Source organism: Contarinia nasturtii, unplaced genomic scaffold (genome assembly GCF_009176525.2).
Source record: "Contarinia nasturtii isolate CC-2019 unplaced genomic scaffold, AAFC_CNas_1.1 Cnas_scaffold_187, whole genome shotgun sequence".
Taxonomy (NCBI): Eukaryota; Metazoa; Arthropoda; class Insecta; order Diptera; family Cecidomyiidae; genus Contarinia; species Contarinia nasturtii.
In genome coordinates this window covers 3,298,744-3,321,448 of record NW_022197544.1, presented here as the reverse complement: position 1 = coordinate 3,321,448, position 22,705 = coordinate 3,298,744, and the positions used below count along the sequence as shown (strand labels likewise).

Below are 22,705 nucleotides of genomic sequence, written 5' to 3'. Positions count from 1 at the left end.
CGCATTTAATGTTCGGCGTGTGTTTTGGCTCGTGAATAAGGCGTTTGCGTAATATTTATGTTGATCGACCCAAAGTGGATATACAAACTAATAACAAGGATTATATGGTGAAAGCATTTGGCCCAGTACTTCTAACGGGGCACCATGGAAAATTTCATGTTAAATTGAATCTTAACGATTTGATCGGGTGGTCGAATGCAAGTCGAGTGCATTTTCAGTTTGTTCGTCAAATTTATGGCGCTATCATAATAAATATGCATGTGGAAAATAAAATTGACAAGAATGAAAGAACGAAATAGATCCAAAAAAAAAAAGAACGGTAGAAAAAATATAGTAACCACAGCACATGTTAAACAATTGGCTGCGACAACGATGACTGGTTACACTCATATGTTCACATAGTAGTAGCAGTAAAACGTCATTATCATCGTGGGCACACAAGAGAGAGCAGCGAAAGCAGTGACCGAACAAACATCGTGACCGTAGCATTGTAGCATTTCGCATAAAAAATGAATCTATTAACATATTTACATGTATCGCACACACACACACACTCGAATCAGTCTGCAATGAAGCGAATGTACACCGTGCAAGTCGTCATTTATGCAAAGCAACAAATAAAAAAGTAAAATCGCCAAATTGCCGTTGAATGAAACTCTGACATCATGTGATTCAAAATTCAACTGGAAATTGCCCTTAATACGTTTTTGTAAAACCAAACAGTCAGCAATTGTCAATGATTGTTCTGTTGTTGAGCGGTTTTCGTTTGTTTTTGCTCAAAGTGAATTACGATTTGTATCAATTTATTTATGGCTCAATTCCATTTAATTGTACATCTCATTTACATTTTTGAAATGGTTTGAAGTGAAACAATCGAGCGAGAGATAATATGAGATTCTAATAATAATAATAAACAGCGTCCAAGTTTTTTTTTTATTTGACGCATACATTTTGATCGACCGATTCGATGAATAAAATATTTCTCCGTTTGTTTATTTCCGTTTCATCACAGATCGCAATTGTCCGATGTAGTTCACATCGACAGAAACCCAATTGAAATTAAGATGTAGGGTTGTTCTGTGAACTTTCTGCTCATCCGTGTCGGATGAGATGACATTATGCACTTTCGATTGAGTTGCAAAAATCTCAAATCAAAATCATCTCACTATTTTATTGACACAATTAATGTCGGTGTTATTTCCCATAAATAATAACAAACAAACAAACAAGAAGAAAAAAAACAAAATGTTGCAAATCAAATCGATGCACAATACCCCGCGGGAGAAGTGAATGTAGAAGGTTGCTTTTGTCCTTGCTTTAGTTTTAGAATGCTTTAAAAGATGAGTAGAGGAGAGAAAAAAAAAACAGACACACAGTTCTTTTCCATCCGTTTCGGCTCTTTGAAATGTGTGTATGTGGCGACGTTTGCACATTTGCACATACACAATAAGATGAATAAACAAAATTCACGCCAATTAAGCAATTTGAAATAGTTACCACCCCAACGATTTGATATCAATAAATACATAATCGTTGTCGTGGTCTTTCGATGCGCCCCTTTTATGTTTTTGTGCGTTTTGTCATTTTCTTTTTGAATGTTCGGAATTTTCTGCAAAATCGCTTGAATCTCACACAGTCCACTATTGCATAAACATCACAATTCGATCAATTGCTAACAAAAAGTTTTTTTTTCTCGCAATTCTTTCTTTTTTCAGCTAGTTGTTGTTAGCCTGGTTGCGACTCATGTGGCCATGCGAATGGAACAGAGCGCGCAAAAGATAGAAAGAGATCAATTGTGTGTAATGTGTTTTATGAATAAAAATGCATTGAACATAGATCAATGTGAGAAGAGAACATGCGTGTTTGATGCTGCCACCAGTCAGTATTAATGGCACGGACTGAATGAAAACCAGTCAACCAACCGACCCTTTTTTCTCATTCTTCCGGCCATTGTTCAATTGTTACATTACACACTCACACACAAACCGGGAGAGTATCGAAACGGTCTTTTTTTACCATCAATTCTAGCTATCTATCTCATTTTTACCCCTCGACTTTTGAGCCTATACTCTGCTTTGTTCTCTTCTATTTTTTTTTTCCTTCTTCATTTCCATACACACGTACGTGTATGTATTGCCATGCATGGGTTATGAAATTTATAGTTTTATTTCATTCAATATCTGACAATTGCCCACACGCTATTTAACATTCAATAGAAAAATTTATAGGAATATTTATTTCATTCTTCGTGAACTGAAAACGACTATCTTGCTTTCGGTGTCTGTGTACATTTTGCCTCTCGATTGCAGAGTACAAACATACGTTTGGCTGACATTTTGAGCGCGCGCTCGCTTCTTCCCGTTCGCGGATAAAAGTATCATTTTCAGTTGTGTAATGATTTGTGTGATGTTTTGTTGATTATGCATCGACGGTCGTCGTCGTTGTTGTTGTTTTTTTCGTTTGCAATCGATTTCGATCAAGTAAATTTAGGAACTAAACAACAATTAACCTTAACGATTTAATGATTTAATGCAAGCGACCAGTCGATTACGGAGCGTGTGAATCAATGCTGCTTGAATGTCCTATCACATACAGATAATTTTAATGATTCATGTTTGTTTTGCTCTTTCAATAAACATTATCTCTCTGTTTCACATCTAAATTGACTTATTGTGAAGTACTCTCACGCTTTCATCCCTCCCTTGAATAGCACAACTACGAAGTTTATTGTGCGCATCAAGCATCAAACAGTTAAGCACTATGCGCAACGAATTACACACACTCACTCTGCATGATACACTTTCACACCAAAACGTGCGCCACACTGTTTGGTACTTCTACTTTTAAGTTCATTATTATCAACACGTTTTGTGCATCATCATTGTTATGCTATCGTATGAATTGGCAACTAAAATTAGCTGCGCTCTTGAACCATTTATAACAAATAAAGTGATCATCCAACCGAATTTTTGTTTTACCCATGACAATGACAATGTTTTTATTTGTTTTGCCTGAATTTGGCTTTTCATTATTATTCATTGTGGTTTTATCGTTTTGACATGGCTTTGCACTAATGATTTTAAACTTTTCAATTATCTGATATTAGTTATATCTAAAATTGTGCATTTCTTTGATACATTTTCGATAGTTTTTACAATGATTGGATTTTTTATGTCTTGATTTTATTGATAATATTTTCAAAGCAAGAAACAAAATTAAATGCTCAATAAAGGTTTGTTTTGAGATAAGTCACTGGATTTCAAGGCGAAAAATGTCAACAAGTTTTTGTTCATCAAAGCAATAAAAAATTCTGCGCAATTTAAAATCGAATACATTCTGTAGGAATTCTTAAAATTGAATCCATTAAAGAGTCTTCTTCAAGCAATTAATATAAATAATTTACTAATTCAGCGGCTGTGAACCCTTTTTTAAATCAATCGAGACGAGGTCGTTATTGATAATAATAAAAAGTCTGTAAATTCAAATTTATTATGCTTGCATTACCTAATAGGTTGGAGGAAAACTGTGTGTTGTTGTAGAATTTTAAAAGGTCAGCTTTATGTTAGATAGGATGTTCAATTTTCAGGCTTTCGAATAAGCCTAGTTTGTACTGTTATTTAATCAATGAGATAGTTGTTTGTTGGATGGCGTGTGCCTAATAGAATGTGTTTGACTACATTTGTAAACAAAGAATAACTCAACGCTTTATACCATTTCTCCACTCGTATCTAATTAACATTCAAAGCTTCAGCCCAATAAAAGCTGTTCACAAATGTAGAATAAATGCGAGTGGAGCAGGTCATATAAAAATGGTACAAAAAACTGTTATAATTTCATAGTCATTCTTTATTTGACTTGAAGTGTAAAATGGTAAAAGCTAGGATTACAATCGATTAAAGTTGCTTTTCACACAACTTTTAAATTTAATGATCCAGGTAATTCGGGTTGTAAGTCAACTAAACATCTTATTTTGTTCAATACAATCACATTTCCAGATTTAGAACGTGAAAAAGTAACCGCATTCAATGAGTTTTGATATATGATTGGGCCAGAATAAAAATTCGGCTAATGATTTGGTCTATAAAAGTGGAAGACGGAGTTTTTTTCCATATTTTTGTTGTTTTTTACAACAAATAAACAATAATAATACACCGCCAAGAACTGGCTGTCTTTATTTAGTCATAGTAATAAGTGTTGTCAGGGAAAAGGTATGGATCATTGATCGGAATCGGTCTCACCACCATTAAAACCTGTCTCGCCACCATTAATTTTATCATAGCAATCACATGTTATCTTGTGTACTTTATATAATGGGTCGCCCCAACAAATGGCCGAAATTATAATTGTCATCTTGTCATTTATCAGACTTGAATAGTAAAATTTGTAGTATATTCGGGCATTTGAGAATTTAATAGATTGATTTTAGATGGTTTTTGACAATGTTTCTTGATTTAGATTGATGGAACAGATTTTGAACTTTTTGATTGTTTGCGAGTTTGCACATTAGCGTAAGTGAGATCTAGAAAATTTGATCGGTGATTTTGAATAATTCAGTTCTTCTTCAGTTTAACGTGTTAATATTTTTAGTGATGTCTCTCGTCAATAGCGGACCAAAGCGCGACGATGACAAACAACGTTGACAGTAGTGCCATGGTGCGGTTGCCAGCGAAACTAAAAAATGGCACAACTTTCGATCGCCTAAATCAAAAATGGTACAAATTTGTGCCACCCAACATAAACAGTGACAACCATAACGAAGTTGCTGCGTTGCCCAGCTGTCATTGTCGTCGTGCTTTGTAGCGGATAATGTATGTTGTTTTTTATCAGGTCATAGAGAAATAAAATCGATGTATTTTTTCGACGCCGTTGTAACGATGTCATTTCGAGGTTTATGAGCCGTTGGTTAAATGTATATCATATTCGTAAATAGTGGCTTTTTAGGAAATTTCAATTTTGTGAGTGAGTCTTCAATGTGGATGTAAAAATTATTTCATCTTATCTCAAGATTTTCGAAATCTAGTTATCTATTCAATTTTCTTGGGGTGTCAACTTTTGGTCAGACATTATATTGATATATTTTCAGCCAGATGAATCAGCTCAGCCAGATATGATCAGGAGCTGAAATTGAGTGAAAACAATAGAAGTGATTGTTATGGCTATAATTACACTTACATTGCTACAATCACTTCTATTGTTTTCACTCAATTTCAGCTCCTGCCGATGCCCGGCTGAGCTGATTCATCTGTCTGAAAATATCTCAATAAAATGTCTGCTTTTGGTGGATAATCAATAAAGAATCTTCTTCTTCTCTTTCATTTTCACGAGTGAATCTTAGGAAGGCATTGATTTGTATTTTGCAAAATTATTTTTCGCTGTTTTAATTTACGATATTCAGTTCTTTTTGTAGCAAAATTGAATACACTGTGAAATAAACATAAAAAATAAAACAAATAAAAAAAACACAATCAAAACTTGCGAAAAATACAAAATGAAATGAAAATGGGTCTCATCATGTTGGTGGAATGGGAATACGTGTTTTAACTAACCTTGTCGTAATTTTGAATCAACAATGCTGTCCATAGATTGTGATAGAGATGAGGTGGATAAGGTGTTTGTAGTTGGAATTGTTGTCGATCCCGTTGATATGGTTGTCAACGCGTCTATTCGATGTTTTTGTTGTAAATGTGCATTGTTTATCGTTGTGGAACCGTTGCTGTTTGTCGAATTAAAATTATTACTATTGATATGGCCAAGATTGGCGTTTGTCAGGCAGCCACTACCAAATGACATACTGTTTTCCAACGACTCTGCCAATCGCGGTGTTGTATAAATCTCACTGAAAATATAATATTCCATTAAAAAAACAACAATTGTAATAGAAACACATCGAAGCTATCGAGTCAAAGCCTTTAAACACACACGATACCAATGAGTTAATTTAAATGTTAAAGCTTACCTAAATGCACTGGTTGTCAAAAATGTGCTCCGATCTTGGAGTGCAGCTTTGGCTTTTTTCACACTTTGCTTTATTTGTTCAAATGTCGATTGATGAAATCGATAAGTAGCCCAATCAGATGAACACTGTGCCATACCAAATCCATCTTCCGATTTTATCTGTATTGGAGATGCAATAAACTTATTACATTTAAACAGTTATTCATTAAGCTATTGTATTGGCACCGCAGAAGTACGGACACTAATGAGTACCACTTAATTCAAATCATTTTTTTAACTGTCGCATCTGAACACAAGAAACAGCAACATTTACAAGAATAGTGTCCACACCTCCGCGGTACCTATAACACCTTTGAAAATATTTCATTTCAAGTTTTAAACTAAATTAATAAGACCAAGGTGGGAAATTTTCAAATAAATAGCGTCAAAATAACTTATTTTTGTTTCGAAAATTCCGGCAAAGTGACTATATAAAGTAAATTCAATGTCCCGAGAAATGAGTCATAACTAAGTCTCAAACGAGTATTAAAATGAAAGGAGTTTTCCAATACGGTTTTCAAGATTGTGGAACAAAAGCTTAGTTTATATAAAAGAAAATATGAAGCGATAATTTTATTGCTAAATAAGGACGCAGACTAAAACTGACAAGGCAAAGCAGTTGCGCGTCTTCAACATAAAAATAAATGAAATAATTGGGCTTTTTGTTACCCTTCAAAAAGAAACTGAAATCAAGCTAACCTGTGCTAATGGAGATGCTCGTTTTAAGTCCAATGCAGACTGATATGAACATGAGCTTTCATACATTTTGCTATATTTCAAAACAAATCAATTACTCAAAAGTCTGATCGATTACAATTAAAATCAATGTTCAGAGAATTTCATTAAATTTCAATAAATGCTTTATTAATCAGTTTTTCGTTCTTTTCACTATTATGATCATAAATCTTGATCAACAAAAACCTTCACATATAAAAAGAGCACAAATATTTCATTAATTTTGTCTATTTTTGTTTTGTTTTTTATTCGTTTTAACACAATCGATCACAATCAAAATCAAATGGAATGGCGTATAATTATTAGTTCATTAACAAAATTGTTGGTCGGTAGTTGAAATCGCGTCGTTTGGACTACGTAGACATTGTAGGAAGTTCTTGTCCCTTTTATTTCTCTTTTTCTCTGTAATGTTTTTTTTTGCACTTAAGTTGTCTAGTTAAATTAGGAAGTCATTAGCACACTGAGAGGTAGCAATAATAGCGGTTAGCACTCAAGTGAGAAAGAATGCACATAACAAATCGTTGCGTGATAAATTCACGGTAAAGGTGAAAAAAAATAGTTTCCTTTTTGGATGTGTCATGAAACTAGTGAAATAGAAAAAAAAACTATGACACGGTGTTAAACTGTTTCACTATACACCACCGGTTTCATTGTTTGTCAGTTAAATGGATGGTTTTTGGTTTAGAAAAATCAAGAATAACGAATAATTGGCATAAAGTGTTCTAATTACACTACGCGTTTGTGTACACAGACGACAAAAAACAGCAGCGCGAACGATTGAGTGAAAGAGCGGAATAAGCTGTCAACAAGTCTTTAAGCGCGTGAAAAAAAAACAGACTCCACAATTTTCAATTTTCTTTCGGAAAACCTTACTCTCGTTCCGTATTTGATCGGTGTCAATTGGGAAATCTGTCAACGTATACGCGCGCACAAATACACCAAACACCACACACAAAAAACACTACAAAAGACCACCGTTTTTTACTTCACTTTCTCTCTGTGTTGGTTTTGTTTGTTTTTTTCGACTGCATTTATTTGTTTTTTTTTTTTGCGCGTATTAATGAATTGTTTTTGCACTCGGTGTGTAAGTAAATTTCCAAATGTGTTGAGATCGCAAAATTGTAAATTCGTGCAGTTGTCGATGATCTCTGTCGGCTGGTTTCTTTTGGTCGGGATTTGGTTTAGTTATCGTTGTTGTTGTTGTAATGTCGTCAGTAGTTAAACACGCGGATTTCGTGTATGTATAAATTAAATGCAAACAACGGAATAATTTCGGTCATTTAAACGGATAGAGACCAGATAAATATATGATTTTGTCGATGAATATGTTTGTGTAAAACGATGCATTACACGATGTACAATGATTATTGTACACAAAAGTACATACGCTCGTGCACACACACACAAACGTTTATAACTTCTTCCCTGTTACTTGCTATCTCGCTCTCCTTTTTTTTATTTTGTCGTTTGTTAGTAAATGAAAGCACGCACATTCACACAATTCTGCGTGTTCGTGTTTGCAAAAAATCAAAGTTGCCAGAAATGTGCAAAGTGTGGAATAGCAACAAAAACAAAACGTCGAACGAAAAGAGCATCAGATACAAAATGAAACAATTCACACCGAAATGAATGTAAAATGTTTAGTAACGATCAGAGGACTCTATGTATTTGGCCAAATGGGAGCTTACCAGTATCATATCTCTATGTGGTGTGTGTATGATATAGTATTGCTGCGACGACGACGACACACGGTATTGGTGAAAAATTTGCTATTGTGTCTCTTCATCCACCATACAAGTCGAAATGTGTGGTTGTGTGTGCGCGCAATTGTTACGAAATGGGGTAGATACTGCCATTTTCATGCGGGCGAGAGTGAGCGAGAAAATGTGCTAGCGACAATTTTGATATTCATTCGCCCACTACATTGCCGTTCTTCTTTTTTTTCGTTCGACATTTTATGTATAGACGTTCACAACAAACAAAATAAGCATAACTGATTCGTGTCGAGTCAGATATAAATAACATGACAAGTAGCAAATAGTTTTTAAACGGTGGATTAGTCTTTAGAATATTGTCAATTCGATTTGAATAGATTTTTTTTTGTTGTGCAGAAAATGTGCGTAAATTTTGAAAAGTGGCACTGTAATTATTAATTATTAAGTATTTGGTTTGAAAACAAAAATCCGGTATCAATGTGTAAATTTTGTAAAAGTAAAGAAAGAGTAAGAGATAGGGAGAATGTGACGATAGTAAATAGACAATAATATAAAAAGGATGGTATCCAATCCATGTGAGGAATGAGCACATACACAATCTGTTAGTGGTTGAATTGATGCGACGATTTGAGGCGTGGTTTCAATTTTGACAATCCCAAAAACGCATGCACAATACACAAACTCACACACATATACAAGCGTGTATCGTTCGCGTTCTACACACACGCAGATACAATTGAGATGACGCTCTTTCTATCTCTTGGATTTAATGTGTGTAAACTGAAATCGTTGCACGAGCAACGAAAGGAAGAAATAGAAAATGAAGAAAAAGACAGAAATCATCGTGTTATGTTTCAATTTTCGACCCACCATAAATAACTCGGTTTGCTTATGAACTGAAAAATTCTAACAAAGACGTATGGATTATTTTACGGCTGTCTTCACACAATTTTTAGGCAAAAGGTAAATGAGATAGAGAGGAAAACAATGAGCGAGTGTGATTCAAGTGAGTGCATATTCTTCATTGAAATCAAATATATATATTTATTTGCTGACGCTTTAGTTTCGTTTCGATTTCGGCGAATCAACAAATTTTTTTCGCAATGTGCGAGCTATAGTGACAGAACAAGGAAGGATATTCATCTTACATACAGACACATTGTTATATCCCCTTTTGCGCGCAACAGTCAAATCTTATATGATTTATCTTGGTATTTGTCGAATAAATTTTCCTCTACAGCATCCAGCCCGTGTGTTTGTGTGTGTGTGTGTGTGTGTGTGTGACGACGACGACATGAAAACCGAAAGATTTTCAACACTTTTCACAAAGAAAATGATGGGCTGTGCAACATATAATCAAAAGGAGGTACAAAGAAGTAGGTGTTATGCGAAGGGATTTTCAATCGCAAATTCCGTGGATGATGCGTGTGCGTGTATTGTATCTTTCATTGTGTGTAGGTGTTATTCTATAAATGATGTGCGTGCAAATAAAATGGAGTCTTAACTAAACCACAGAAAAAAGAAAAATGTTGGCAGAGGAACAAAAAGAATTTTAGAGAAGCAAGAACTGACTATATGATTTATATGGATTCAAATATGATTGTGCACTTGGAGAACGTGCACACGTTGTGAATAAAAAAAAACAACTTAACTCATGAATAATGTGCATAATGAAAGATCCTTTCATTTAACGATAACAATGCATTAGCTGGCTCTTTTACTTTAGCAAACTTGAATAGATGAAAAAGAACATTTGTTTTATCGTAATTTAAAAAATTCACTGTAAATTTTTTCCATTTTACATGTGCTGAGAAAATTTGGCGCAAAAATTAATGATTCTTGCCAATAAAAAAAAAGATTAATTATGCCTTGAAACCTTCAACATGTTAAGATAGAAATAATTTATGTAAATCGCAAAAGCAATTGGTAACTCTTGTTTTCAGGATCATTTTAGAATTTTTAACTTAATTGTTTTTGATATCGAATTATGAGATGAGACTCCCATTTTCTTCAATAAAATGATTTTTTCTCTCAGCAAACTCAGGTGGCAAATTTACAAGTAATCAAGTAACATTTTATACAGATTTTAAATTTGGAAAATAATGCGTGGATCTAAAAATGTAATTCAACCATTTTACCATCTTCTGCATAACATTTTACACTGATTACTTTTGATTTTTCCATCAAAGTTTGTTAAAAATTGAAACTTTTTTTTCAAAAATATTATTATTAATCCGATTATTGTGGATATGTTATCTTTAAATTAAGATAATGATCAAAACAAAAAAATCAAAATTTAAAAGAATAACTCAATTATTCGCAACGTCGGTAATTTATTCAAATAAATTATTGGTTTAAACATAGACTGAATTGGCTTGAAATTATTATTAACGTTTAAAAACAATCTTTCAATTTCCAAATTACGCATACTCGGGTTAAGAGATCTGGCTGGCTGGCTGACTAGGAAAATTTCTATAGAATTTTTAACTTTGGCTAATTTGAGATAATATGTGGTTAAAATTGTCAAAAATTGACCATTTTGGTCCCAAATGAATTAGTCTAGACATTTTCCCATGGGTAAAAAAGCATTTTAGTGTTAGTCACCATATCTACGAATGTCAATGATAAACATTCTTATTTTCGCATGTTTCCCAATCCCGTTGACAGTTTTCTAATTAATTTTCCAAATCACATTCATGCCGCTATGCCAATTAATCATTTGTTTTAATCAACATATCAAGCAAGAAGTTCTGTTGCTTGTTCGAACAAGCTGAATGCTTCTGTAAAATGTAAACGAGTTTGTAATAATTAACATAGATTATGATCTTGTACTTGTAAAAATCATTTGCAAACACATTCCAAAAGCATTTATGTAGAATAAGTTGTGAATTATGAACGTTTCGAATTAAAATATAAAAAATTAGCATAACATTTCATAGATTAAGTGTGTTATATTTGTTTGGGGGGGTGTTTTGGTATCGAAGTGCGTAAAAAGAGTGCTGAAAATTGAATGTTTTGAATGCCGGCGACGTCGTCAGTGTCAGTCGAGAAAGGAAATGAAAAATGAGTTTTTAGTTTTGTGCGTCATGAATGTTGCATTGGACGAACCTTGTAAACTAAACGAGAGCGAGCGAATGAATTTGTCAGCTACGACCGATCCAAATGTTTGTTGGATTGCCAAGAAAACCGATACAAATGTACCGGTGTATTTACTATTCTTCATCTTGTTGTTTTGGTGCTTTTTTCTTCGTACGTTATGGGTGGATGGCCAGGGAGACGTTGAGCGTAAATTTGCATTTGCAATTGTCAAACACAAAAAAATTAAACATCATTTCAAAACAACAACAATTTCAAATTATGCACTCCGGCAAACAGTTTGTTCTTATCATACATATATCTAAATGGAAACGTTGTCCTTGCCCCCTTTTTCGTGTGTGCGTACACAATTTTCTTGACACAATACGTGCGCTCTCCCTCCCTTCCTCCATTCGGTTCAATCTTTTTCTTTCGCCAACTTGCACCAAACAATACTATTAAAATCAACTATCAACCGACACGTGGCTCACTTAAACTTTTTTTTTTCATTCTCGGTTCGTTCATGCTAGACATTTCGTTGTGGCATTGCCTTTTATGTTTATTATTTATTTCTTCGGCGTTATGGCTTTTGACTGCTGTGAGTGTGTTGTTGCATTTTTCAATTGAACAACGAATCGGATCCTTCTCTCTCTCGTGCGCACTCTTTCTCTCTTCACCCCAGCTGCATCAATTTCAATAGGCACGTGATAATTGGCAGAGTTTGCACCATGCCAAATAAATGACTCTATTGTAACAAATAGAGAAAGAGAGTGAAAAAAAGAGATTGTTTATTTTTATTTGGCTGCTTATTTCATGTTCATGAGCCTCTTCAATGGTTTTAAGGCACTGTAATTACTAGGCTTTAAATTAAATCATGTTTGTTTGATGCTTGTTTAATTGAGTGTTCAAATGGATTTTATTAAATTAAAAAATAACTAAAACCAACTACTTTTGGGATCTATTTGAGGGTTTTCCGACATATGTTCGTCCAAATATTGAGATAATTTTATTTAATTCACATTTATTGACAAACCTTATTTTCCTGAATATATCTAATGCCATAAAAACGTCTTATCATTAAAAATTGGCAAAAATTAAATTAAAAATTGCAAAAAAGCCTAGTTGAACCAAATCTGCGCATTTCATTATAATTCATGCATATATGTTGTTCGATGAACATAAAAAAATGTTCCACGTGAAAAATTGTTCTTACATTTACTTTATGCGTCCTTTTCTTTCATATGAAAACCGAGCAAATTGAAAGAAACTCTATCATAAAACTAGAAATGAAAATGTATAAAATAAACTGTGCCTTTTTCTTTCGTGTTGGTTTTTTTTTTGTAGTCATTGTGTTGTGCCAGTGCGCCCTCGCTCTCTAAATCAGTCTCTCCGGCAGACATTTCGCTCTTTTCAGTTGTTCAGTGTCGCTCGTCGTTTTCTTTGTAAGAAATACATCGATTTTAATTATTTCCGTCATTTCTCATAACCGTTTTTGCCCAATTAAATTCTGTGTACGTTTTGAATAAAATCCATTATTGTGATCTCTGGTCTCGGTGAATGTGTGCGCGCCGTGACGCTGGCAAACGGTTTTGTTTCCATTTGATAATGTAAAGTACCTTTGAAGAAGGAGCAAAAGAGAAAGAGAATACGTGTGCCCGTTTACAGAAGGAATGAAAAATAAAAATGATTTCATTTCTTTCTCGATTTTCTCTTTTTTTTTCTTTTTGTGTCAATCGACATTTACTATATGAATTTCATTGAATAGAATATACAACAAAGGAAAAAAGAGAAACGGCGCAAAATATACGAAAGACTTGTTTGTGATATTATTCAAGCATGATAAATAGTTTTTCGTTGAGCTAATCACTTCGATCCTCGACCCAGCAGCCTTTGTTCTTCATCAATTTTATCTACCACGCTATTGATGTTATTCCACTCAAATCAATGTCACAACAACTTTGGTCAACCATCCGTATTTCAATGATTTAAATGATGACTTACTTTTTACATCGCAATCGTAACAATATATACTTAAACATATCAAATTTTACGTTTATTTCATGTCATAGGCCATTCACATAATTGAATCCCTTTGAGCATCTCTTTTTGAGCTGTGGTTTCTGTAATTATTTGTTAACATTTCGACCAAAATATCGATTTTTTTTTGTTCAACTTTATTGAGCGACAAAAGAACTGAATCAATCAAAAACTCCCCGTCTGAAATAATTTGGAATTGATGATAGAAAATGGTTGATATATCATTGAAATTGAAAGTAATATTTAAGAAAAAAATGGCTTTTCAATTACGGATCAATCTTTTTTTTTAATTTCAAATGATAAAGAAGAACAAAAAATAGATTGATGTTTTTGACGTGAATATTTTATAATGAGGAATTCACACTCGTACACGGTGAATTGAATGTTTGACTTCGGCGTTTATGCGGTCAACTCCAATACAGAATTATTATTATATAATTGCTCATTGTTCAGCTTTAATTTGAATAAAAGAATGTATGAAATCAAGTTCAAGATGACAACTTTCAATTTTAATAGAACAAAATAACATTAATCCCAATTGATTAAATACGAAATCGCGCATCAGCGATATTTTAAGAGTCGAACGTTTGTGTACACGTACGATCAATATATGACCTGATTTATATATGCAAAATAAGAAAAATACAAATGTGAAAATAAAATAAAAATATCACAAATGATAGTGAGAACATTTCTCGATCGAATAATATAGAAAATTGATAAGAATTGTATACGCATTTACATTCTTTTAGTTCCGATAAATTAAACGGAATTAAATAAACCATATCTCATTCTAAAATTGGAATAATGAATAAAACAAAATCGATTCAAATAGATGTCGCCGATAATTTTCACTCTCGAAGGTCAATCTCATCGAATTTGATTGCGAAATTTATATTTAAATAGCAAACAGTTCTGATGTAGCAAGCAATTTCGTTGTGCTCGAGAATATAAGATCGTTTTATTATCCGATTCAGATTGTGGAATATGGATGCACCAGCCAATTTCGTTCAGTGCGGTCTCAATTTAAATACTGGCGGTTTAATCATTGGATATTTTCAATTAATTACGTCGGCATTATTCCTTAAATATATATGTGCACCGGTTGTGATCTGCGTCATTTTTCGTAAGTAAATTTAACACTTTTTATTAAACCGCTTTATGACGAACAATTTCTTGTGGACAGATTTTTGATATCAATACAAAATAAATTGAACTTAGAAGTTTATCGTTCAAATTATTAAAATTGGACGAATTTCCGATATTTTTCAAATGAATTATTATTATTTTATTAACAAACTTCTTCGACATGAATAACATATTTTGATTTTGTTTGATGTCTAGTTCTGAATATGTTTTTGAGTTTTCCTTGGATTTATGGTTTACTCAGCGTAAGTATACTTATAGCTTCAAGGATGAGTTTTTTTTTTTTTAAATAAAATTTAATATTTTGATGAAAACAAAAATCATTTTCTTATAATTCAAACAGAATAAGTTAGGATTCATGTGGGTGAACATCGTTTGGACATCGTTCAAACTGTCGCTTGTTATCTGTGCATCGGTTTTCTGTGGGGTTTATATTGTCATTTACAATATTTTCAATGTAATTGGTGAGTCTTTTGACAAAAAAATGATACACTTTGATGATTCGTCTCTAGAATTGCTAAATTATGGATGGATCATTTGTACAGCAGTTGCAGGTATAATTTATATAAGTTTTGAGATGCGAAAATAATCCAAAAACCAAATATTATTCTTTCTAAATAAACCGCAGCACTGGAATGGGGACTATTATCTGCCATGAAGATTTTATACAAATCGAAGGAAAACGAAACATCTTCTGACACCGGCTCAACTAACAAGCACATTTTTTATACCGACAACATCTATAGTTTTGTAGCAAATGAGAAAAACGACCAAACTGAAAAATCTCACATTGAAAAAATAAGTTCGTAATGTGACAATATAAAATTATCAACAAACAAGTTTTATTCATAAATAAAATATTGTAAAAGGCAACAAAAAAATTACTTTTAAAATAGTTTTATTGTTCTATAATTGTTGAACTTCAAATGAACAATTCAATTTCAAAATGTTCGAAAAAAAGATGCTTTAGTAAGCGGAGTAAATAAGTGATTTTCCTTCAATGCCATTCAAAACATTTTGCGCAGCCACAATGGCCATATCGTCTCTGGTGTTACATGTTGCTGATCCCAAGTGTGGAACCAATACTGAAATGATTAAATTACACTGTCAACACACAAAAGCGAAACAGGTCTCAAGATTATACTTACCGCAATTGGGCAGTTTAGTAAGTGGATGATTGGGATCTAATGGTTCTGGTGTCATAACCTGATTTGCAAATTAAAAAATAAAATGATATGAGTTTTGTATTTAATGAAAATTTAAAAAATATAATTTACACTTACATCAAGACCAGCCGAAAATATTGTGCCATTTTTCAACGCTTCAATTAAATCATCTTGAACAACCAGTCCTAATTTGGATAGAAAAATTAAAAAAAAAAAAAAACATTTTTCTGCGCAAAAAAATAATAATAATAATGAAAAAACAAGACTGACCTCCGCGCGAAACATTAACAAACACCGAAGTCGGTTTCATTTTACCAAATGCCATTTTGTCAAACATATTTTTAGTTTCACTAGTCAATGGGCAGGCAGCGAAAACAAAATCAGATCGAGTCAAAAGTTCATCGAATGTTACAAATGAAGCACCCAATTGTTTGCCTGCATAATAATTCAAATTATAACATTTTCTTGAAAATATTTTAGTAAATATGGTTTTGTGTACCTTCATCTTTTTCACGATGTCCAGTGTATAAAACAGTGCCAACGTTGAAGCCTTTCAAACGATTCACAATCTTTTGTCCAATACCACCCAAACCAACAATTCCAACGGTGGCACCTTTAATATCTCGTCCTGTTTATATTTTTCAAGAGTAATTCAAATCAATTTTTAACCTTTTAGATCAGATACTTCATGATATAGTTCAATTATTCCAGAATTCGATATATAATCAAACTTACCAAGCATCCATTGTGGGTCGCTCGATTCCCATTGGTTGTTAATGATTTTTAAATAACCTTCATGGAAGCGTCGAGCAGCCGAGACCATCAAACCAATGGCCAAATCAGCAACAGCATCACTCAATACATTCGGAGTGTAACCTAATGGAATGCCACGTCGTTTCACTTCGGCCACATCAACGTAGTCAATTCCAGCAGATTTGGTAGAAACCACCTTCAACTGGGGTCCGGCACGATCCAATGCTTCAGCATTCAATGCCTCATGCGTTGCCCATAAAATACCGTCACAACCCTGAGATTTGGTTAATATCTCTTCTCGCGATGGTTCCGGCAATTCTTCACAAATAATCACCTCACATCTTGTTATACGACAAAAATGAAGAAAAATTCAATTAATTCACATTTTTACATATTTATTTCGTTTTGATGAAGAAAAAAAAAAACTTTGACGAATTTCAATAACTCACTTTTCACGCAAGAGTCGAACACCAGCTTCGGGAGTTTTTGAATGCGTTACTAAAACTTTTGGACGACGTACTGACATAATTGTGCTTATTGTAAAACGAACTCAAATGAAATGATGAACGTGGAATCAGTTCACTTTTATTGATGCATGGACTATCAGTTGAAATGTTTTTATCATTTGTAATAAACAAACCGCAAACAAAGATTATAATTTATCTCTGAAAATTTATCTATGAATGAGAAATGTTATTAACTAGGGGGGAGACACCAAAGAATATATTCTGAATCCACTATATTAATTCCTAATCCAGCTATTCCACTAATCCAAAAACACAAATGTGAAATCGAAAATATTTTTTATATTCCATGCACTGTTTCCGTCAAAAATGTTAATTCTGCTATTCCGCACTATTCCACTAATCCATCAATAAACGTCAAAAGAAACGTCAAAAGAAATGTCAAATGGATTTGAAGTGAAACAATTTTTGCTATTCCATTTACACCAAAAGTCCAATTCTATTCCACGTGTCTGCCCCCTAGGTTATGAGCCCAAAACTTGGTTATAGTACATGATTTAATAGATATGATTATAAGCTTGTCGATTATGAAGTTAATACTGATTCATTTTGGAAAATTTATTGACACGAAATGGTAATGATAAAAAAGGAAAATTTTTTTTTGTCAAGATCGTGATTGTGGCGTGTGCCTCTATCATAACCTTCAATACAAATTTCTGAGTCTGAATAGTTTGCTTACTTTTTATCAACATCACACAAAATGCGTATTGTTACGCTATCTATTGATGAAACCAATTCAACACATAAGCTTACATAACTTGAGCTTGCTTGATTTAGCTTAAACGAAATATAGTATTATATTCAAGTCTCATAGCGTATACGAAAGCTGAACGCTTCAATTGTTTTGATACTCGATATTTATAGTATAAACGGTATCATATTTTAGATATGGATGTGGCAACAGTACACAAAATGGCACGTATTATTACTTTACATTTTCATTTTGGAGAAAAACTTCTTGTATTTTTGTAGGTAGATTTTTCTGAACAACAAGTGCCTGCTCCAAATTATATTTCATTACATTTATATAATCAATGATATTATTTTCTTTGGATATTATTTCAATACAAATATCCAACTGTGTACTCAAATACTGCTCGATATTTTCATAGTTTTTCTTAGACTCTGCCATATTATGGAATTTGTATAAATGCTCAACAATATTGTCGGTGGTTTCTGTAAATTTTTCCATTCCAATGTCTCTGAATCTTTCGCCTTTATCTTCGGTTATTGCTGCTGATGTGATAACAACGTTTTTAATTGGTTTAATTAATCCTTCTAATTTTTGAATTTGTTTACGTAGTAAATTCCCCGTTTTGTTTGAATTTTTCAAAAAATCAGAATACTTAAAATTTAAATTTAAATATTGTTCATCTATGGGAATAGTTAGTATAGAAATGAATGAATTAATATTTGACACTTTTTCTTGAATGACCGAATCAAATGAGGTAAAATTAGCGACTGTCCAATTAATGCTGCAAACTGGTATATTCGCCGAATATAATAAAATTACATTTTTCTTCGTAAGTTCTGCTAAATCATCAAGCCATTTCTTTTGTACGCATGAAACCAAAGAATCTTTGATATTATTTATTGACTCGAAATCATTTGAAAAGAAGTTCGCTGCGCGCTCCCAAATGGAATCATCGATTAAGTATTTGTAAGAGGTGATCGACATTTCGCTTTCTTTTGCTGTAGATCCATCAATCTGCATAACAAAATCATCTCAAAATGAGTTTTTTATTACAAACTTCATTAAAATTAACCAAAAATAAATGAATATAATTTTCTTGTTCATATCATTATCAAAATTGCTGTTATTGAAAGTACTTGGAAGAAAAATTCCATTTTGATTACTGACTCTATATTAAAATAACTATTCACAAATAGTGTGTATGACAATTGTTTTCTTATTTTCGTCGATAAATTACTATTTGTAAGTCACACAATTGTATTTATAAATTACTATTTGTAAGTCACACAACTATTTATTTTGTATTTATCGCACACAATCTTGAGTTACCTTGGAATCGGTTTCATGAACAAGTAATCAAATAATATTAGAAAATCTTATTTCACCATTTGATATATATTTTAACCAGAAAAGAGAAAACGAAAACCATTAGAATGATAAATACAATGAACATCTTTGTTTGTTATCTCAATTTGTGCCGACAAACACATTATTATTGTATCCAATTTGAATTAATTCAAGCAACAATATTTTCAAGAAAATGTCATCACATTGGATAATTGATCTTTGTTTATCTTCTATTATTATTGATATAGTGATTGTCCAAATGATCCATTTGGGGATGAAATCTACTATCGCTAGCTCTATGGAGTTTAAACTGATGATATTGGAATCGAATCGATTGAAGGACGATTGATTTTTAATTGGGAAAGATCATTTATCTAATTTTGGAGAATATATGCGTACAAGATATCAACATCTCATTGGAACTAGTTATTTGCCGGAAAATGTCTACATTCGTAGTACTGATGAAAATAGAAAAGCGCAACTTAAGTGAGCTCCCATTTTTCATTTTTAAGTGCAGTAGGCAGCGTTATAGTAATAATATCCTTTCCTGTTAAATATCCCTTCACAATCATCATTCATTTCAATTACTTATGCTTGAAAATAACAATAATTGCAAATATTTTGCTTATTGATGCACGAGGAACGCAAATAGTTTACGCTCGACAGTATCATAACGTCGAATCTATAATGGCCCAAATAACACATTTGAATTATTCGAAAGAAAACATTTGAATAAGATGCTACATTATTTCAATAATTGTTTTTTTTTGTTCTTCAATAATTACTTTTTGATCTTTGAATCATCGTAGAATCCTGTTTTAAATTGATTAGTCTATCGAATCATCAGCAATACTCTGTAGGGCGATTTTCTCATAGTTTTATTTCGAGTTAAGTTACAATTACAAATTTTCGTAAAAGGTTTAAAGGTCTTCAAGTGTAAAAGGTATATTAGTAAAGCGAAATGGATATAAATCAAGGTCCTCTTACGACGATTGGCTCTCAGAAACATTGGGAGAGAACAAGTAGAAGCATTTATACAGCGATACCAGCTGTACGGCCGACAGCGTCAAGATATTGATTATATTATGATCCATTTTGATATCCGCACGGATGATCGTGGTGCTGTCAATGGTATGATTCGTAATCTTTTGGAGAAATAAAGACGTGATCCCGATTTCGTTGCTAATTGTAGAAATTATGGCCAACGAGGCAATAAATAATATTTCGTAGGGTGTAGGCGCAAGTGCGCATCATCCTTCAACGAACAACAGCAACCAGTCGAACAAATCCAAGAGAATATTAAATCCATATGCTACTCAATATAACTCAATAGACAACATTTTTGACGGTGTTTTTTATCTTGTGACAAAAAATGTTTTCGAACAGTTCTCTTTTTTAGTCAACAATTTAATTTGGTCGTACTGCTTGTGAAGAAAATACTCTTTGACACATCACACATTGACAGTGTGATCTGAGTGACATATTTTAATCGGTCCTTTAATGAGTTCATATTGTTTGGCAGTTGGTTTATAGCTACCTCCCCAAGATGAAATGTAGCTTATTTGGTAACGATCCATGGCATCTATGGCATCACGGTTTCTTAAATATTTATTGAAAAAATACAAAACATTGATCATTTTTATGGAAAATTACAGTGGAAAATTATTATTCAAAATGTACCGAAAATGTATTGAAGAAAAGAAAAAGAATGAAATTTTAATGAAATAATTTTGAAAAGATGATGCTATCATTTAAACGTAATTAACATCTGTTAAAAACATTCGTAGTTCACTCGTATTCGCTATAAAAGTGAGACAATTTAATCGACTCATCTTCGAAAAATAAATAGAAATAAACCAAGCGGATGAATTGTTCAGTTTTATTTATTCTTTTGTACAGTTTGATCAACATCGATTGCTTTTCGGATACGTTGGTAGTAGAGTTTTGACGTTGTTTAAATATTGAATCTTCGAATTGAATGGAAATATAAAAAATAAATATTTTAATAAATTCACATGATAGAACAAAGATTTTTATTCATCAATTAAAGAATACAATTTCATGTTTGAGTTTAATATGTTAAGGATGAGCAAAAAGATAATCGACTTGCTTTAATACAAAAAATCAATTATTAATTCATATAATCTTATGTATAAACAAGTTATAAGGTTTCCATCAAAATTGTGCTTTTTATTTGGAATTTCATATATTCAAAGATATTACAGATTTCTCGAGTAATTTCTTTACTTTTTTCAAAGTGCCTTCGTACTCAGTGTTGTCAGGATTGATTCCAAGGGGAACGACTCTAGTCGCATGCTTTTGTCTTTTGATTGAAATCTTCTCAGCATATGATTGGAATTCTTTATTCACCTTACTGAGCTTATTGAACAATTTTTCGACTTCAGAAGATCTCTTTTCACTTAGATTTACATCATTCATGCCATTTTGGATCGCTGCTAAAATAGGTTCAAGACCACGTGTCTCCATTCGTCCCAACAAGTCATTAATGTTAGTTATTGCACTTGCAACTTTCTCCGCTTCTGTTGGATTTGCAGCTTCACCCAAATCGATTAGCTATATTATAAAAATAAAAAACGAAAATGGTAAAACAAGGGCCGAAGCAGTACTAGAATAATGATTTTTATAATCGAAAAAATAACAATAAAAACAAGTAATAAATAAGAAAATTACAGTTAAAGCAATGACACAGAACAAAACCCCAACAAAATTCATTTTATTTTTATTTAGTGTTAAACGACTAAACACCACGAAAATACTGTATATTCTTGAACTGTTGGTTGCCTTTTATATACAATTTTTGTGCAATCGACAAAAAATACTTAACTATTCAATATTTTGCGTGCTGTAAAACAGTTGTACAAAACATTCCTAGAATGTGGTATATTCATAAAAATGTATTATTTGAAATATTATTCATATTTACACATTTCTTTCAATTTTTCAAATGTTCAAAAGTAAGAATAGTAAATTATCTCACATAAACAATTATTGCGTTACGCATTTAATTTTGAATACGACATCTGAAGAAGAAGAATCAGCACCGCCATAATCTATAAATAACATACGCATTTTTATTATTCTTTATTATTTAGCAACTTTCCTACTAATTTTTCGTATATTTCATAATTTCATTTTTAAATTTAATCTCTTTGGATTTTCTTCTCTCAATTTTATCGGGAGAGTGTGATTTGCTAGGGATTTTTCACAAGAAAGTGAAGACATTTTTTTTGTTGCTAATCAACGTTATAGATGGAAGAAATTTTTTTAAATTGCTAGGGTTTTTCGCGAAAAATTCTTTCGATATGCTAGGGATATTCGTCAAAAGAATGATCTCCAAAAAACGAAAAAATTCCGTTTTGCTATAAATAAATAAATAAGTTCCTCCTGAGGTAAATAAATTCCGAATATCGAAGTCCTATGGATAAAATCAATTAAATTCACATTTATATCGAAGTCCTATGGATAAAATCAATCAAATTCACATTTATTCCCAAGTCC

The 22,705-nt window shown here is 32.4% G+C and overlaps 4 protein-coding genes across 6 annotated transcripts in view; 1 reads left to right on the top strand and 3 right to left on the bottom strand.

Annotated features, from left to right (window-relative positions):
* LOC116336675 (DNA-binding protein D-ETS-3) overlaps window positions 1-6,806 on the bottom strand; it is a 48,341-nt gene extending 41,535 nt beyond the window's left edge. For all 3 annotated transcript variants that reach the window (XM_031760685.1, XM_031760686.1, XM_031760687.1), the window contains exons 1-3: window positions 6,694-6,806; window positions 5,957-6,114; window positions 5,547-5,836 (exon numbers count right to left, since the gene is read on the bottom strand). In XM_031760685.1, coding sequence (XP_031616545.1) covers window positions 5,547-5,836; window positions 5,957-6,114; window positions 6,694-6,759 — 514 coding nt within the window. In that variant the 5' untranslated portion in view covers window positions 6,760-6,806. The remainder of the gene's footprint in view (window positions 1-5,546; window positions 5,837-5,956; window positions 6,115-6,693) is intronic.
* Window positions 6,807-14,234: 7,428 nt separating this feature from the next.
* LOC116352222 lies at window positions 14,235-15,586 on the top strand. Its single transcript, XM_031784635.1, has 4 exons — window positions 14,235-14,682; window positions 14,901-14,947; window positions 15,046-15,256; window positions 15,331-15,586. Exons 1-4 carry the CDS (start codon window positions 14,544-14,546, stop codon window positions 15,510-15,512), a joined length of 579 nt encoding a protein of 192 aa, XP_031640495.1. The 5' UTR covers window positions 14,235-14,543; the 3' UTR covers window positions 15,513-15,586.
* On the bottom strand, window positions 15,584-17,460 carry LOC116352221 (glyoxylate reductase/hydroxypyruvate reductase-like). Its single transcript, XM_031784633.1, has 7 exons — window positions 17,071-17,460; window positions 16,604-16,962; window positions 16,368-16,496; window positions 16,139-16,303; window positions 15,986-16,053; window positions 15,851-15,908; window positions 15,584-15,787 (listed from the first exon to the last, which is right to left on the bottom strand). The coding sequence occupies exons 1-7, from the start codon at window positions 17,145-17,147 to the stop codon at window positions 15,669-15,671; spliced, it is 975 nt and encodes a 324-aa protein (XP_031640493.1). The 5' UTR covers window positions 17,148-17,460; the 3' UTR covers window positions 15,584-15,668.
* A 3,736-nt stretch (window positions 17,461-21,196) lies between these two features.
* LOC116352593 lies at window positions 21,197-21,977 on the bottom strand. Its single transcript, XM_031785312.1, has 2 exons — window positions 21,878-21,977; window positions 21,197-21,760 (listed from the first exon to the last, which is right to left on the bottom strand). The coding sequence occupies exons 1-2, from the start codon at window positions 21,917-21,919 to the stop codon at window positions 21,389-21,391; spliced, it is 414 nt and encodes a 137-aa protein (XP_031641172.1). The 5' UTR covers window positions 21,920-21,977; the 3' UTR covers window positions 21,197-21,388.
* Window positions 21,978-22,705: the final 728 nt, after the last annotated feature.

Bases quoted from the DNA above. Each gene is read 5' to 3' on its own strand.
- LOC116352222 (XM_031784635.1), top strand. From the start codon at position 14,544: ATGGATGCACCAGCCAATTTCGTTCAGTGCGGTCTCAATTTAAATACT. The intron at 14,683-14,900 runs GTAAGTAAATTT...TTTGATGTCTAG, and splicing joins TGTGATCTGCGTCATTTTTC to TTCTGAATATGTTTTTGAGT. The intron at 15,257-15,330 runs GTATAATTTATA...AATAAACCGCAG, and splicing joins CATTTGTACAGCAGTTGCAG to CACTGGAATGGGGACTATTA.
- LOC116352221 (XM_031784633.1), bottom strand. From the start codon at position 17,147: ATGTCAGTACGTCGTCCAAAAGTTTTAGTAACGCATTCAAAAACTCCC. The intron at 16,497-16,603 runs GTAAGTTTGATT...AAATATAAACAG, and splicing joins CGACCCACAATGGATGCTTG to GACGAGATATTAAAGGTGCC. The intron at 16,304-16,367 runs GTACACAAAACC...ATTATTATGCAG, and splicing joins ACATCGTGAAAAAGATGAAG to GCAAACAATTGGGTGCTTCA.
- LOC116352593 (XM_031785312.1), bottom strand. From the start codon at position 21,919: ATGAATTTTGTTGGGGTTTTGTTCTGTGTCATTGCTTTAACT. The intron at 21,761-21,877 runs GTAATTTTCTTA...TTTATAATATAG, and splicing joins TCTGTGTCATTGCTTTAACT to CTAATCGATTTGGGTGAAGC.